The 14,334-nt window shown below is 50.1% G+C and overlaps 1 protein-coding gene across 2 annotated transcripts in view; it reads right to left on the bottom strand.

Annotated features, from left to right (window-relative positions):
- The window catches only part of Aldh2 (aldehyde dehydrogenase 2 family member), a 30,116-nt gene extending 16,766 nt beyond the window's left edge, over positions 1–13,350 (bottom strand). Inside the window, exons 1-2 of one of the 2 annotated variants that reach the window (XM_063225649.1) lie at positions 13,130–13,350; positions 118–222 (exon numbers count right to left, since the gene is read on the bottom strand). In XM_063225649.1, the coding sequence (XP_063081719.1) occupies positions 118–222; positions 13,130–13,255 (231 nt within the window). In that variant the 5' untranslated portion in view covers positions 13,256–13,350. The remainder of the gene's footprint in view (positions 1–117; positions 223–13,129) is intronic. The other variant, XM_003462942.5, reaches the window with a different exon arrangement.
- Between the last annotated feature and the right edge of the window lie 984 nt (positions 13,351–14,334).

Here is a 14,334-nt window from a genome sequence, read left to right as displayed (position 1 = left end):
TTCTGTTGATTCACTCACTCGAAAATTTTAATTGACTTTTTGGTATGTTTTGACAAAAACATACCAAATGTTAAAAATTAATGCAGCCCTACCCTGAGGTCAGGCAGCAGTTCTTACCTTGTTCCCTTCCGCTACCTGACAGATGACCTCCCCTGTGGAAGGGTTGACCGTGGGGAATGTTTTCTTGCTGACTGCATCGTGCCATTCATTGTTTATGAAGATCTACAATGAGAAAGAGATACATATTCAGGACCAGCCTGCCACCCATTAATGATCACCAGCAATGTTAAAAAAAAAAAAATCAGAAACAAGTAAGAAACATGAGTGAATTTCCAAGTGCTGTGGCCTCAGGGTTAGAAGCACAAGCCCTGGAGACCATTGAAATGCTCACACTGCCAAGTGACCTTGGGTAAGTCATCTGACCTTACAGTACCTTGTTCTCTTTGCAAAATGAAGAGAATGTTCCTAATATTCTAGTTACAAATGTAACAAATGATAAAAGTCAGCGATGGAAGCTTATTTTAGAATTGCACCCTTGACTGAGCTCAGCAGGACAGGGCTCTTGCTGGCAGCTGCAGCCCAAGGGCAGCTGGGCATCTGGCTGGATGTGCAGGGTGGCGCTCTACCCCACTCATCTGGCGCCGCCTGGCTGCTCTGGCTTCCTGGCTGCCTGGTGGGCTCAGGGGGTCCCCACTTCCATATGACAGCTGGCCTCCCCTGCGTGTTCTCAGAGACCCAGACAGAAGCTGATTGGCTTCCTAAGGTCCAGCTTCCGAAGTTGCATGGCTTCATTTCTGTCACCAAATTGTGTTGGCTACAGAGAGTCACAGGCCAAGTGTGGATTCACAGCAGGGAAGAGCGCGACCCCTTCTCTCTGGAAGCAGCAGCAAAGCCCTCGTGGCCATCCTTACTGTACTACACCAACATCTGAGGTCGTGGGGAACTGGCTTAGGTTATTCTTTTTGGCGGGGAGAAGGTGCTGGTTTTTGTGACAGGGTTTCGCTATAGTTCAGGCTGGTTTTGAACTCACTATGTAGCCCAGGCCAGCCTTGAACTTGCAGCAATCCTCCTGCCTCAGCCTCCTGAGTGCTGAGATTACAGGCATGTGTCCCTTCGCCCCGCTAAATTACGCTGTTCTTTCATCCACTTGACAACTAAGTCAGTACCTCCCACAGGCAGGCACTGTTCAAGGGCTAAGGGCACAGTGGACACAACCCACAAAGACTCCTGGGGTGCCTCTGGAAGGTCATCATAGCTGACTTGCTGTAGGAGGTGTGGCCTGACTCAAAGTGGCTGGCAATGGGGGAGGCCTGGTCTGGACAGGTTTATCTCCCTCCCCAACGCCTCCCTCACTCTCTGCTTCCTGGCCGCCACGAAGTAAGCAACCTTCCTCCACCAGACCCTGCTAGGCCGCTCTGCCCCGGAGCCAGTGGACTGCAGTCTGAAACCTCTAGAGTCCCTCAGCCAAATAAACCTCTCCGTTAAGTTGTGGGTATCAGGTGTTTCGTCTCAGCACCAAGAAAAGCAACTAAGACGTGCTGCTGTTCCAGCAGGCACGGACACAGCAGTCAGATACACAGGCAGCCTCAGACTGAAGAGATCAATGTGAAGGAGAAAAGCCGGGCCCAGAGCCGGTGACTCAGTGATGGACAGAATCCTAGCCGGGATGGCTGGTGAGGGCCTCCCTGAGGAGATCTCTGCCTCGAGTGATGGAAAGGAGTCGCCACACAGACAGGGGAGGAGTAGTGCGGGCCATGGCAACAGCAAATCAAAGGTCCTGAGGCAGGAATGGATTTGACACAAGGAAAGGCAGCCAGGGTTACTGGTGAGCCAGGAAGGAACCGGAGATCACTCAGAGAGGACGGTAGGTCTGGGACCCTCTGGCTCCAATTTGGCCCAGGCCACCACGTTTGTGGCTGTTGCACTAAGCCACGTCTGGGGAAGACCTCACTGGTCAGGCGACTCAGCGGAACAGTCCCTATCAAAGCCGTTGCTCACTGAATACCAGGGTTGCCCTGCTCCCTAGTAGCTGGGCAATGGTCTGAGGGGAGCACAGAGATCTCCCAGCCTACTGCTGGGAGAGCACTGCTCAGAGAGCCCTGGGCTCTCCTTCAGGCTTGGGATGAGACACCAGTCTCAGGGAAGGGCCCACAGTCATTCTGCCAAGCAAAGTGCCAATCTCAAGCAGTCTCTTTGGCCTGAGTGCTTCTGAGCCTGAGATCCCAGGGAGTCATCTTCAGCAACCCTGGCCCAGTCTGTGTCTTTACTAAGACCAAGCCACCAAACAGGGCTTGGAGCTTGGTTCCCACTCGGGCTCAGGGACAGTGGCCAGTCTCAGGGCAAGAACAGAGGTTCAAGGGAAGAATCCGGATGAACGGGACTCTCCTGCTCCTAGTCTGTCACAGGGGGCAAGGCCTTCCTCTCTCCTCTCTCCTCGTCCCGGAGGGGCCCCGGAGTATTCCCTTCCCAGAGCGGTATCTTCAGCTCCAAGGGCTTGCTCCCAGCCTAGACAATGCTGTGCCAGTGACAGAACAGTGACAGGACGGAGTGGTCGGTCAGGGAAGGGACTGCTGAACCTTGGCCTTTCTACCCAGTCCGTGAGCCACCATGGCAGCATGATTCACAGCGGAGCACAGTACAAGGTTCCTGGCATCCAGCAGGAGAGCTGGGTAGATGCTATGCAGATGCTTGGGACTATGTTTGTGCGGTCTCGTTTGAGTCATTCGATTATTAATCTTCAGAGAAGTAACACCTGACTTCTTTCCCACACGACTGGTGGAGTCCAGCAGCACACTGGGTGTGGCAAGACAGACTCAAGTTCAAAGCTAGGCCAACCACTGGCCTTTGGCACCAGCCACCCTGGTCTGTGGCCAATGCCTGGGTGGAGCCACGGGCTCACATGCTCAGTTCCTCTGGGGACTGCAGTGGGGAAGCAAACGGCAGGGCTCGGGGATCTGAGTGGCAGGCAGAGGAGGGTCTGGTGTGGCTGCTGGCTGGGCTGCTTCTACCTTCTCCACAGTGCACTCACGGCTCCCAGACACCAGCAGCTGCTGCTCAGCAAAGCACTGGAGCAGTGGCCCGGGGACAGGGGGCCCAGGAGAGCATCCATCCACTCAGCCACCCGTAACCCAAGCTGCTCACTCTGTGGCAAACCTGTCCTGCGAGTTCTGCGTGCCTGAATCCATTCCTTTTCAACCTCACAGCAAACCTAGAAAGTAACTTTCATCCTCTTGACTTCGTAGAGGGAGAGACTGGGGCACAGAAGAAGTCAGTCACTTGTTCAGGGTCACACAGCAGTGATCTGAAAGCAGGCTCTGGGACTTTCCTGCTTCCAATGGCAGCCTCCCATTGTAGTTCAGGTCTGCTTTTGAGAAAGCTAGCACTCTCGTACTCAAATCTCCTATCAATGGTTTATTATCATCACACCCCACTTTTATGTCATATGTCATTAAAAGCACCAATCTCCAAACCAGACAGACTGCTGCCACTTACACACCACGCCAGACCCTGTGGCTCTCAGGCTCAGGATACTTAGGAGCCACAGGCGGTCTGCCCACTCTGTGTTGCTCCCCGCTCAACAGCTAAACTGGTTTGTTCTGAAAATGTCTGCATTATTTGGCAAACACTAGACAGGAAGAGGAGGCCCTGCCTGGCTCAAAATCCACCGGCCCCGCCCCTTCCCCCTGATTATGGCTCTGAACGGTCATTCCCTGGCCAAGTGCTTTCCAAGTCCTGAATCTGCTGCGTCATTCTTCACAGGCAAAACAGCTTCAATTTTCAGCAATCCGCCCTCCACGGACTGCCCAGCAGGTAGAGATTTGAGAGACTGGAGATCTCAGCTTAAAGACTCAGTGGTCTCCATCTTGGCAAAGGGCTGGGCAGAAACTTTCCGCACACTGAGCTGCCACAGCTGTGCTTCCAGCAGCTAGCCTTCAAAAAGCATAAGGTCCAACACCAGGCCAAAAGCTTTAAACAACTGCCTGATCCCAAGCCAAGCCTGACTTATATAACACCCTAAATTCAGTTAGCTCTGGTGTATGAGTGGATGTGTGGGTGCCCCCAGCTCACACTTTCTCTTTCTGGTTTCTAGAACAGAGCCAGGTCAACAATTGCCATTTGCAATCTGGGGCCATAGGTAAAATGCATAAAATGTTTCCATCAAGATCCTAATTCCCAGGCAGGAGGTGCGGAGGTTAGCTCAGTGGCACAAGCACCTTCCTAGCAAGCTTGAAGTCAGGAGTTCAATTTACAGTAACACCCCCCCCCCAAAATCCTCTAACTTCTATGCATTTTCATAAATATTTCCCACATCACACTGCAAAGGCTGGACTCTCTCCCCATGTGTTTCATAAACCTTATCTGGGTGCCACTGCCGTGCCAGGCATGGGCTAAAATGGCCAAGTCCTGGCTCCCGGGAGCTAAGAGGAGGGACACAGTAAACATGCAAACACAGGAGTGGGGGACACAGGCGCTGGAGCCAGGGAGGGTCGGGCTCACAGACAGGCCCAGGGCTCAGATGGTGCCTTTAAGTTAAGGGGACCTGCAGGCAACAGCAGGAAGTGCCGGGGACAGGAAGGAACCACAGGCTGTGGTGTGTGGTAAGGAGAGCGCCCCTGGCCCTCGATTCCACTTGCTCTGGGCCAGGATCTGCACTTGGGGCCTGCAGAACTCGCTTTCCCAGGGTCAGTTACTTTACACTCCACTCCCTAGGCACAGCCTCAGTACTAAGGAACAGATCCCTCGGCACCCACGGCTCAGTTTGCTCAACCACTTCTCTGGCTGCACTCCAGAACAAGTGCTCCCTATCCCGGAGATGCTGCTGTAGCCGGTGCCCTTTATGTGCATGTTTGCACACCTGGGGCAGATATCCGTGTAAAAATCAGAATTGCTGAGTCCATGGATACCATGATCCTCTGCTTTCTGGTGTATCTTGTTTCTCAGGTCCAGCAGATTACAGATTACAAACTGGAAATGGACGCCGGGGACAGTGGCAGTGGTCCTGGTACAACGGAAAATTAAAATTTTAAATTATGCTCAGCAGCTCTGATTTAAGGAGGCAGAACACCTTCTTGAAAGATTTCAGTGCAAGCTTTGATACAGGAAAGAATTAGGGATGTGACCTGAGAAATCCGTGCTCCTGAGTAGCTCGCTTTCCCTAGGTGGGCAAAAGAAGTGGCTTTCCAGTATGAGGTGCTACTTGATGACATTTGTTCTTTAAGTAACAGTTACATAATGAAAACAGACACTGTAGCTGTATGGCAAGATTTCACGGAGCTATTACCACACAGATCACATTTTTCCACACATCACCCAGATCCTTCTCTTAGCCTGGTTCTGAGACCAGGGGCAGCCTCTCCCCAGAATTGCTGGAAGACACCTCGCACGCGACCCTAGCCCTCCCCTCCCTTCCCTTCCCTGCAGCAGATCGGTTCTGTATTCTTGGATTTTCACCACTTCAGGGTGGGAGGGTTAATTCTACTGTGGACTGTTTGCCAGGAAGGTGCGGTTTAAATTTGTCCATGTGCTTGTGAGTTGGCAACCTCTATATTGCCGGGATCACCTGTTCTTGGCCAATTTCACTACTTCCTACATGTCCCCACATTCCTGTTCATGTAATCTCCCAAATACAGAGTATAATAAAAAATATGGTGATGTTTAAACTTTTTTTAAAAAAACTTTATTGGGGCTGGGGATTTAGCTCAGTGGCATAAGCATCTGCTGGCAAGCGTGCGGTCGTGAGTTCGATTCCCGGTACGGGGGCGGGGGTACTTTATTACAGTACAAGACACACTGCCACTAGTCCCCCTCAAGAAACTCTCCCTGCTTAGAACACACTTATCCTTTGTTCTTGCCACTCTGTGGAGCAGTTCTGTAAGTCCTCTTGCCTGTCTTCCCTTGCTTTCTTGTAGCTGTCTCAATGTCCTGAATCAATTCAAAACATTTCCCTTTCACAGTCATTTTCACTTAGGGAAGAACCAGAAGCTGCAGACTGCCAGATCTAGTGAATAAAGTGGATGAGGATACAATGAACTGTTTGTAGGAGTCTGGTTTTTCACTGGATGACACTCAGCAGCAATATGCACTGTATTTTTTATCACACTCATAAAGACACTTTTTGGCAAATGAGTATTTTGAGGGGAGTTAAGGGCACTGTGCCTTTTACTATAATAAAATTTTAATAATTTAAACATTCACCTTATAATATGTTGATCAGACCTTATACGCTGAAATAAAACCCTGTGGATAGAAATACTGGGTTTGGGGCTGGGGATTTAGCTCAATGGCATAAGCACCTGCCTTGCAAGCAGGTGGTCATGAGTTCGATCCCCGGTACCGATAAAAAGTTAAAAAAAAAAAAAAAAGAAATACTGGGTCCCCATTGAGTGATCCTTTCCCCGGCTCCTGCAGCAAGAATTTGTAAACATAATTCAGGCATGGTCATACACTCCTGTAATCCCAGCACTCTGGGAAGCTGAGGCAGGATCGCCCAGTTCAAGGTCAGTCTGGGCTACATAGTGAGACCCTTTCTCAGAAAATAAAACAAAAAAATTTGTAAACATAGTTTCATAAATGGCAACCATTTAAGCACTCAATAAATATTTACTGAACAGCAATTCTGTGCCAAGCTTGCTAGGTACTATAGATACAAATGTAAATAACACACATTGGCTTTTGTGTGTGTGTGTATACTGGGAACTGAAGCCAGGACCTTCCTGTTGAACTGTAGTCCTAAATTAAGATGGGCTTGAACTTGTGATTCTCCTATCTCAGACTCCCAGAGTGCTAGGATTATAAACGTGTACCATCACACCCAGCATGACTCCTCTGATTTCAAATATTCAGTCTAATTGTTCCTTATTTACAATGTTATCTGACTAAAGGTCTGGTCATGACACAGCACAGCTCAGGCCTAAGCGTACAGGTGTCTGAGCAAGGCAGAGCTCAGTGTAAAGCCTGGTTTCAAACTTAGAATTCACTGCACCTAAGGTATTTTTTTTACCTCCAGCCAAGATGGGAACAGCAACAATACGTGGAGTTGCTGAAGGGATGAAAGGTGAAAATGAAGGTAAAAGTTCTTAGCACAGCACCTGATAAGCAAAAGCACTTAGTCACTATCATTATTGGAACAAAGAACGCACGCACGTCTGCAACACACACATTCTGGACCTCAGTGCCACAGACCTTGACCCTGTGCAGGCAGGCGGCTCTGAGCTCACTCTGTGATCCCTGGTGAGGCACTGTGCTTAGAAGCAGAAGCAACCAAAGCAGGGCTCAGTGAAACGGGGGTCCTCTGCATTGCCTCAATCTTCTACAGAAGTTCCTGGAACTCTGACGCAAGCAAGAAATCGGTGCAATCTCAGTGGGTGACAGTGGCACCGAGTCACTGCAAACCTCTGCTGAGTCTAATTAACCTTTTGGCTCATTCTGTCGCAGTCTCCCAGGAAAACCAGAAAGATCAAACTCTGTGTTAATTAACAGTGATTATCTGCATAGAGGTGGTATCAGAGGTCTGATTTAAAAAAAATAAAATTTACCCATAGCATAATTGGCTTTAGCCAAACAAAACACCTAAGCCAAAATGTTTTCTCATCACTTCCCACAGGCCAGTTCCTACCCAACCCCACGCACTCGGGCAGCCACCACCCTCACACCAAAAATGTTTTCCCTTCTGTATGTTCGTACACATTTTATATGGAGATACACAGTTTTGTTTTGTGGGGTTTTACGAAAAGATCTTGCTAATTGCCCAGGTGGGACTTAAATTTGCAATCCTCCCGCTTCACTCTCCAAATAGCTTGGCTATTTCATGTAATTTTAATTCGTTTCATATTGTCAAATGTCTAGGGTGCAGGACATTTTTCCTCCTTGAAAGGTTGTTTTTTGGGGCTGGGGATTTAGCTCAGCAGCATAAGCGCTTGCCTTGCAAGCAGGCAGTCGTGAGTTCGATCTCAGGTACCGATAAAAATGAAAAAGACAAAAAAAAAAAAAAAAAAAAGGTTGTTTTTGTGATTCACCATTCCTATACATTCAGCTAGTCCTTTATTTTTTGCAGTGCTAGAGAATGAATCCACAAACTTCACATAAATACATGAACTACATACCCAGCCTTTTTTTTAAAAGAAAGTATATATTGATTTTATTTAATTTTTGCAATACTTGGGATTGAACCAGGCCTTTGCACTGAGCTACCTTCTGGTTCTTTTTCTTTTCTTTTTTTTTTTTTCCCTCTTGCTTTTTAAATTTTGACCTTTTCTTTTGAACATAAGTCACATTTTACAAGCAAGAAAATAGAATCAACCTAACATAACCTAGTTCTTCAGAGATCGGAGCTGTCTTGCAACGTTTAGCAGACTCCTACTGGAGTCCTAAATGCTAACAATAAGTTTACAAACTCTTGATAAAAATTTATCTCCATTTTCATTAGGAAATAGTCAAAAGCCCAGTCCTACAAGGATTACAATGACCCAAATTATATGCTGGAAACTCTACTGGGAAACTAGATCAAAGCAGGCCATTTTGATTGTCAGAAAATACTTTTATTTATTTATTTATTTTTTAGTACCGGGGATCGAACTCACAACTTTGGGCTTAATACTTTTATTTTGAAAACTTACTCTCTGGTTTAAAAAATTTCTGGTTGCCATCAACAAGAAAGCAAGTTAAAGAAAAAAAATAATCAAGTAATATGGACAGATATGTACAGGTGCATAGATATTTTAGAAATAAATTATGTAGTAACGAAATTAGACAACTGTATTCTTCCACTTGCTACAAGAATAAACTGACAGGGAAGACTAATGGAAGAGAAGTACTTCACTCTGCAGAGTGTGGTAGCAGAAGCAGTAGAACACTCTCCACTATAGAATAACCTGCTTTCCCAGATTATCAGTCCATGGCACCTACTCATGTAGAAAACCTGAGCTTTTGCCAGAGATAGGAGATAAAAAACAGAGTGTGCTCTAATTGTAAGCTCAGTGAACATTTCCGGGATGGATCCCTAACATCTAGCCGGTTTTATTAAACATCTGCTAAGGGCAGTATTCCTCAGCCCTCAGCCACGGTTTCTGCTCAGTATCTCAAAGATGGGTACAACTCCATCTGACTCTCCTTAGGGCTGAGGCGTCGTCATCAAAGTCTGGAATGTCATCGTAGGAGTAAGCCCAGTAGCCCTCGGATGTATAGTGAGCAAGGAGCAGATGGTAAAATCCTGGCAGGAACACCAGAAGGCCGGAGATCAGGGTGGGAACAGCCTGGTCTGCCCTCCTTCCCACCCTCAAACAGCCCTCCAGCAGCAGGGAGCCTATAATAAAAAAAGGTGCCGATCAAAACCAGCACAGTGGCCAGTGCATTGGCCTCCTGAGGGTCTCAGGAGGCCATCTCTTAACCTGCAGTAAGTGCCTCCTTGAAGGTCAAGGTAGCCATCATCTTGTGCTGGGGAACCCTGAGCACCATACTTCATGGCTGGGGATTCCAGTACCCAGACTGGTAGGAGACAGGCGCAGTAGAGACACCAGACGCCACGCGGCACTGCTCCCTGACTGTTCCCAGACCCACCAGTGCATGCCACAAGTTCCCAGGCCTACTTCTGATTTTTGATTTTGAGGACAGGGTATCGCTAAATCACTAAATTGCCCAGGCAGGGCTTGAATTTGTGATCCTCCTGCCTCGGCCTCTCAGAGTGCTAGGATTACAAGTGTACACCACCACACCCTGCTCCAGCTAATTGTTTACAATTGCTGCACGGAGGAAATTATTCTTTCCAGTAACTCTAATACAGGCTGTTCCTCTGTTTCCTTAAAGAGAACAAACTGGATTATTTCTTAAATTGCCACTAATATAAACTATGTTGCAATAAACTCATAGGGCGGGCATATGTATATTCCCAGTGAGTTTTCAGCTGGTTAACTTTTTAAATAATGCTTTAATTCCCTTTTTATCACTTCTTTTTTTAGTTCCTGGGCATTATGATCAAGAAGCTAAGAATAAAGATGCAATTCACCCCACTCAACTCTCATCCAGCTTTACCGCAGCCTAGTTCACTCCTTCTGAAAACAAAGCACACAGATTAGCACACACATAAAAAGAGTTTTATTGTATTATATTGTCAGCGCAGCAGCAGCAGCAGCACTGTTATCCCTGCTCCTATTCAGAAGCAAATAAGGCGGCCTCAGTAGCCAGGTGCCACTGCTAAGGGCCAGCAAAGATGACCCCACTTCATCCTTACAGCAGCCTGTAAGAGGGATTTTTACCCGATTGACAAATGTGGCAGTGGAGTCACGGAGTCACGCAGTCCACCTCTGCACATGCTGCCTGTTTGCTGCTTTAGATTTCTCGGTTCCACTAATCACCTTGGACCAAATCACACGTTTGACTTAGGTATCGGTCTCCACTTGCTAGCATACAAGCTTCTCAGGTAAGGGTTCTTTTCTGCTTTGTTTACTGGAACTGGGGGTGCTCAAGAAGTGTCTAAAGAATGAACCTCTCCCCAAATTCTCATCAATTAGTATGTGGCAGGCAGTCTAACGCCAAGAGAGTAACAAACTGTCTCATCTTCTTCTCGTTATTGGCAAACATGAATGGGTGACGGGGAAGATGACATCTTTGGTGTGTGATTTCTTTCCACATCCTAATTATTCTCCACATCAAGAAGAAAACAAGAATGAAAAAAGAAAATTGGTCTCAGAGACAGAGGGGAGCTCTTAAAGAGGAGGAGGATGAAAAATGTTCTCAGAAGCTCCACCTACAGGTCCCAGGTGGGGAAGAAGTCACTAAAATCTTCCTCACCCACCCAAGGAGTACACCCGGCCTCTGGGCCCACCCAAGACCAGAAGAGGCAAGGGGACACTAGGACAGTGGACCAAAGCACGCCACTCCACCTCTGCTGGTCCCATGGAGAACCTGGCCTCTCCCAGGCAAGGAGAGTCACATTCCCCTGAGTGTCCATGACCCCTTAATGCCCTCGGAGGCAAACCCCATGCCCCTTGACTGAATGTCAAGGCATGGATAGGGCACCAGGAAAATATCCAGGAATATGATCTAGTTTACACCTACAGTCTCTGGTGGCAGTAGGGTTGGCAACAATAAGAGTCCAAGACACAGCCAAGGAGCTCGGCCAAGGAGCAGTGAGCTGCTGCCAGAGTGGAGGGCTTCACCTTGTTCTGGACGCTCAGCTGACTCAGGAAGATAATTCAGATACACTGTTCATGGGGACAGAGATAAGTAGCACCCAGTGTTCCTGCTTTCTGTCTCACATACATACTTGTAAATGCAAAGTAACTGTTTGCAAGACCATAAATGCATGCGACCAGTAACTCTTAGAGGAAGAGTCATGGAGCTGCCAGAGTTTTAAGTCGGTATTCCTATTTTGTACAGAGAAAATGTGCTACTTTTATGATCTCAAAAAAATCTGTCACAGGAGCCACAGGGAGAATTTCGATCCACTGCCCTTCCCTACACCCTCAGACTAAATGTGGACAGTAAGCCCCATGTATCAACCAGACAAGGATGTGCATTAGGACCCAGGTGTGTCACTGCCACACAAGCACGAAAAAAACAAAGATGTTAATCAGATCAGGGTCTCCACGGTGGGCCCACCTCTCCTGTTCAGTTCTTCAGGGGTAAGTGCTTCAGTTAAGCTCCCTGCCAAGGGAGCAACAGCCATTGCACTTTTGGTTTGTGTGACCCAAAGGATGTTCCTTGTATGTATTTATTATTTATTGGGAACATTCCTTTAAAACCACACTGATGGGGGCTGGGGATTTAGCTCAGCGGCATAAGCGCCTGCCTTGCAAGCAGGCAGTCGTGAGTTCGATCACCGGTACCAGTAAAAAGGAAAAAGACAAAAAAAAAAAAAAAAAAAACCACACTGATGTGCCTTTTCCCATTACCTGTGAGATCTGCAGCCGGTCAGGTAGGTGCACTCTAAAAGCTAAGGGCCTGCCGGCAGGATCCTAAATTAGCAAGCACGCTGGGTCCCTACCTGCATCTCCATGCAGAGTTGCAACATTCCATGAAACGTTCTGGTTAGGGCTTAGGCTTGGGAGTCTAGATGTGAATCTCAACTTAATCAGTGACTTGGGTCTTAGGGCAAGTCACTAACCCTCTCTGTGACTCAGTCTCTTCAACTGCAAAATGGAAATAATTACAGAACCTTCCTCACCGGACGACTGTAAGGATGAAACGAGAAATGCTGCCAGGTGCGCAGGCTGTGCTGAGAAGGCTGCTATTAACCAGAAAGCGCCTGCAGCAGGCCCTGCACGTGTGAGGAGAGGCCTTACCCCTCTGCACGCCTTCCATGTTACAGAAGAAACTGGAGCCCAAAAGGGGGCACCACCTCCCACTTGTTGCACCAACAAAATGAACTTTCATAATCAGTTTCCTTTTGTGTGAACCCGGCACTTCCCCCAAACTGAAACATCAATGAAAAATATTCTTAAGTCCGGGTTGGGCAAGAAATCGGCCACTGGCACCCGGTCTGATCGCGAAGGGCCCTCTTTGGTTTGGACCAACACAGTCCCTGGGTGGCAGCAGACACCTTGTGGGGATCCTCCGCCCTCTCCCTATGTCGAGCAGAATATTGCCTCTTTCCCAGCTGCGTGGGTCAAGGGTGAAAGAGACCAAGAAAAGGAAAAATTCCTACAAAGACGGAGGGAGATGGACGCGTCTTCTGGCCAGTGACGGTGGGGGCCGGGTGCAGACACAGGCACTAAGAGGGCAGAAAGTTTAGGGCCGTCCAAACGGGGCCCATCGCGAGCAGCTGGATGAAGCTGAATTACAAGCCCAAACCACAGCGGGACAATGGGACGGAGACTGTCGGAGGCGGACAAGAGGACAAAATGCTCGCAGGACGGGAAGGGAAAGGGGAGCATAAAGATCACCCTCAGGAGCCCAGTGAGGGGGCGCTTGCCCAGCACGCACCAGGCCACCTGGGTTCAGTCCCCAGCACCGAAAAACAAATCAACCAGACCGTCTCGAACTGTTAAAATTCAAAACGCTAAAATACGCTTTTGGGGGAGTCAACCACAGCGAACCCCTCGGGTACTCTGGGTAAACTGAGGCCCGCAGCAGTCCGGGACGTTCCCTCCGAGCGGCCTGCGGGGACTCGGCCGAGCACAAAGCGGGGTCTCACCTGGTTGTAGAAGACTTCAGGCTGCTGGTTGGGGGTCGGGACTGCCTGCGCCGCTGCAGCAGACAGGAGCCGGCGGCCGAGGCGGGGCCCGAGGCCCGAGGCTGCGAGCGCGGCGGCGCGCAACATTCTGCGGCGAGATGGACAGGGGGACCCGGCGGAGGCGAATGACGGTGCGGGGGCGAATGCGGGGCGCAGCGGAGGACACGGCGCCCACCACCTCGCCCCGCCCCTCCTCGCCCTGCGCGCCCGCCAATGGGCAGGAGGGGGCGGGGCCGTCACCGCCCACCCTCGGGCCAGATGGGGAGGGGCGGGGCGGGGATGGGAGGGGCGGACGGGGCGGGGCGAGAGGGGAGGGGAGGAGCGGGCAGGGAGGGGCGGGCGGGGCGGGGCGGGAGGGAAGGGGAGGGGAGAGGAGGGGCGAGGATGGGAGGGGCGGGCAGGGAGGGGCGGGGCGGGGTGGGAGGGAAGGGTGGGGAGGGGCGGGGCGGGGCGGGGAGGAAAGGGTGGGGAGGGGAGGGGAAGGGAGGGGCGGGGCCACCCAGGCTTAGTGTGCTTGGCCGCTGCTCACCCCCTGCGTGGCAGAAGCACTAGACCTCGCGAATCCTGCCCAGCTCAGATGGACCCCCGAATGTGCGCCCGAGCCCCAAATGTGTCCTGGCCTGAACTACAGCCTCCTGACCCCTTGGGGCTGATGCTCCGGTGGGAGACAGCAGACCTAAAATCAAACAGGAGGTCTCGCAGACGGTGATGGGGGCCATGGAGGAGGTGAATGGGTTTGACATAGGGTGGGGGCACAGGAGATTGGTTTTAAACGCTAGGAGAGTTGAGGGCGTGGAAAAAAGGGTCGGGATGTAGCTGGGGAGAGGGACCCAAGGCAACTCTACAGGTTAGACCTGAATGAACAGCAGCGAGCTTGTAAAAAGGTCTGAGGAAGGGGACAGGGCAGGGGAGAAGGCCCGCACCGAGGCCCTGACGCGGGCCCAGGTGTCCTGCGGCCTCGGGACGGGGAGCGAGGGAGGCCGCGGTGCTCAGGACTGGACCCTTTGGCCTCTGCCTCTGGTGGCTTCTTCTCTGCAGAGGAGACTGCGGGGCAGCAGGTGTGGCAGTAAGGGATTTGCATATGCTTTTATTCCACGGACATCGCAGCAGGGAGTCAGAGGACACTGGCTCGGAAGGGGCCTGGTGACCAGTCAGACGTGCACATT

The sequence above is a fragment of the Cavia porcellus genome, unplaced genomic scaffold (assembly GCF_034190915.1).
Source record: "Cavia porcellus strain 051 isolate PalLab524CR breed Dunkin Hartley unplaced genomic scaffold, mCavPor4.1 scaffold_16, whole genome shotgun sequence".
NCBI classification, from domain to species: domain Eukaryota; kingdom Metazoa; phylum Chordata; class Mammalia; order Rodentia; family Caviidae; genus Cavia; species Cavia porcellus.
This window is presented reverse-complemented; position numbering and strand designations above follow the sequence as displayed.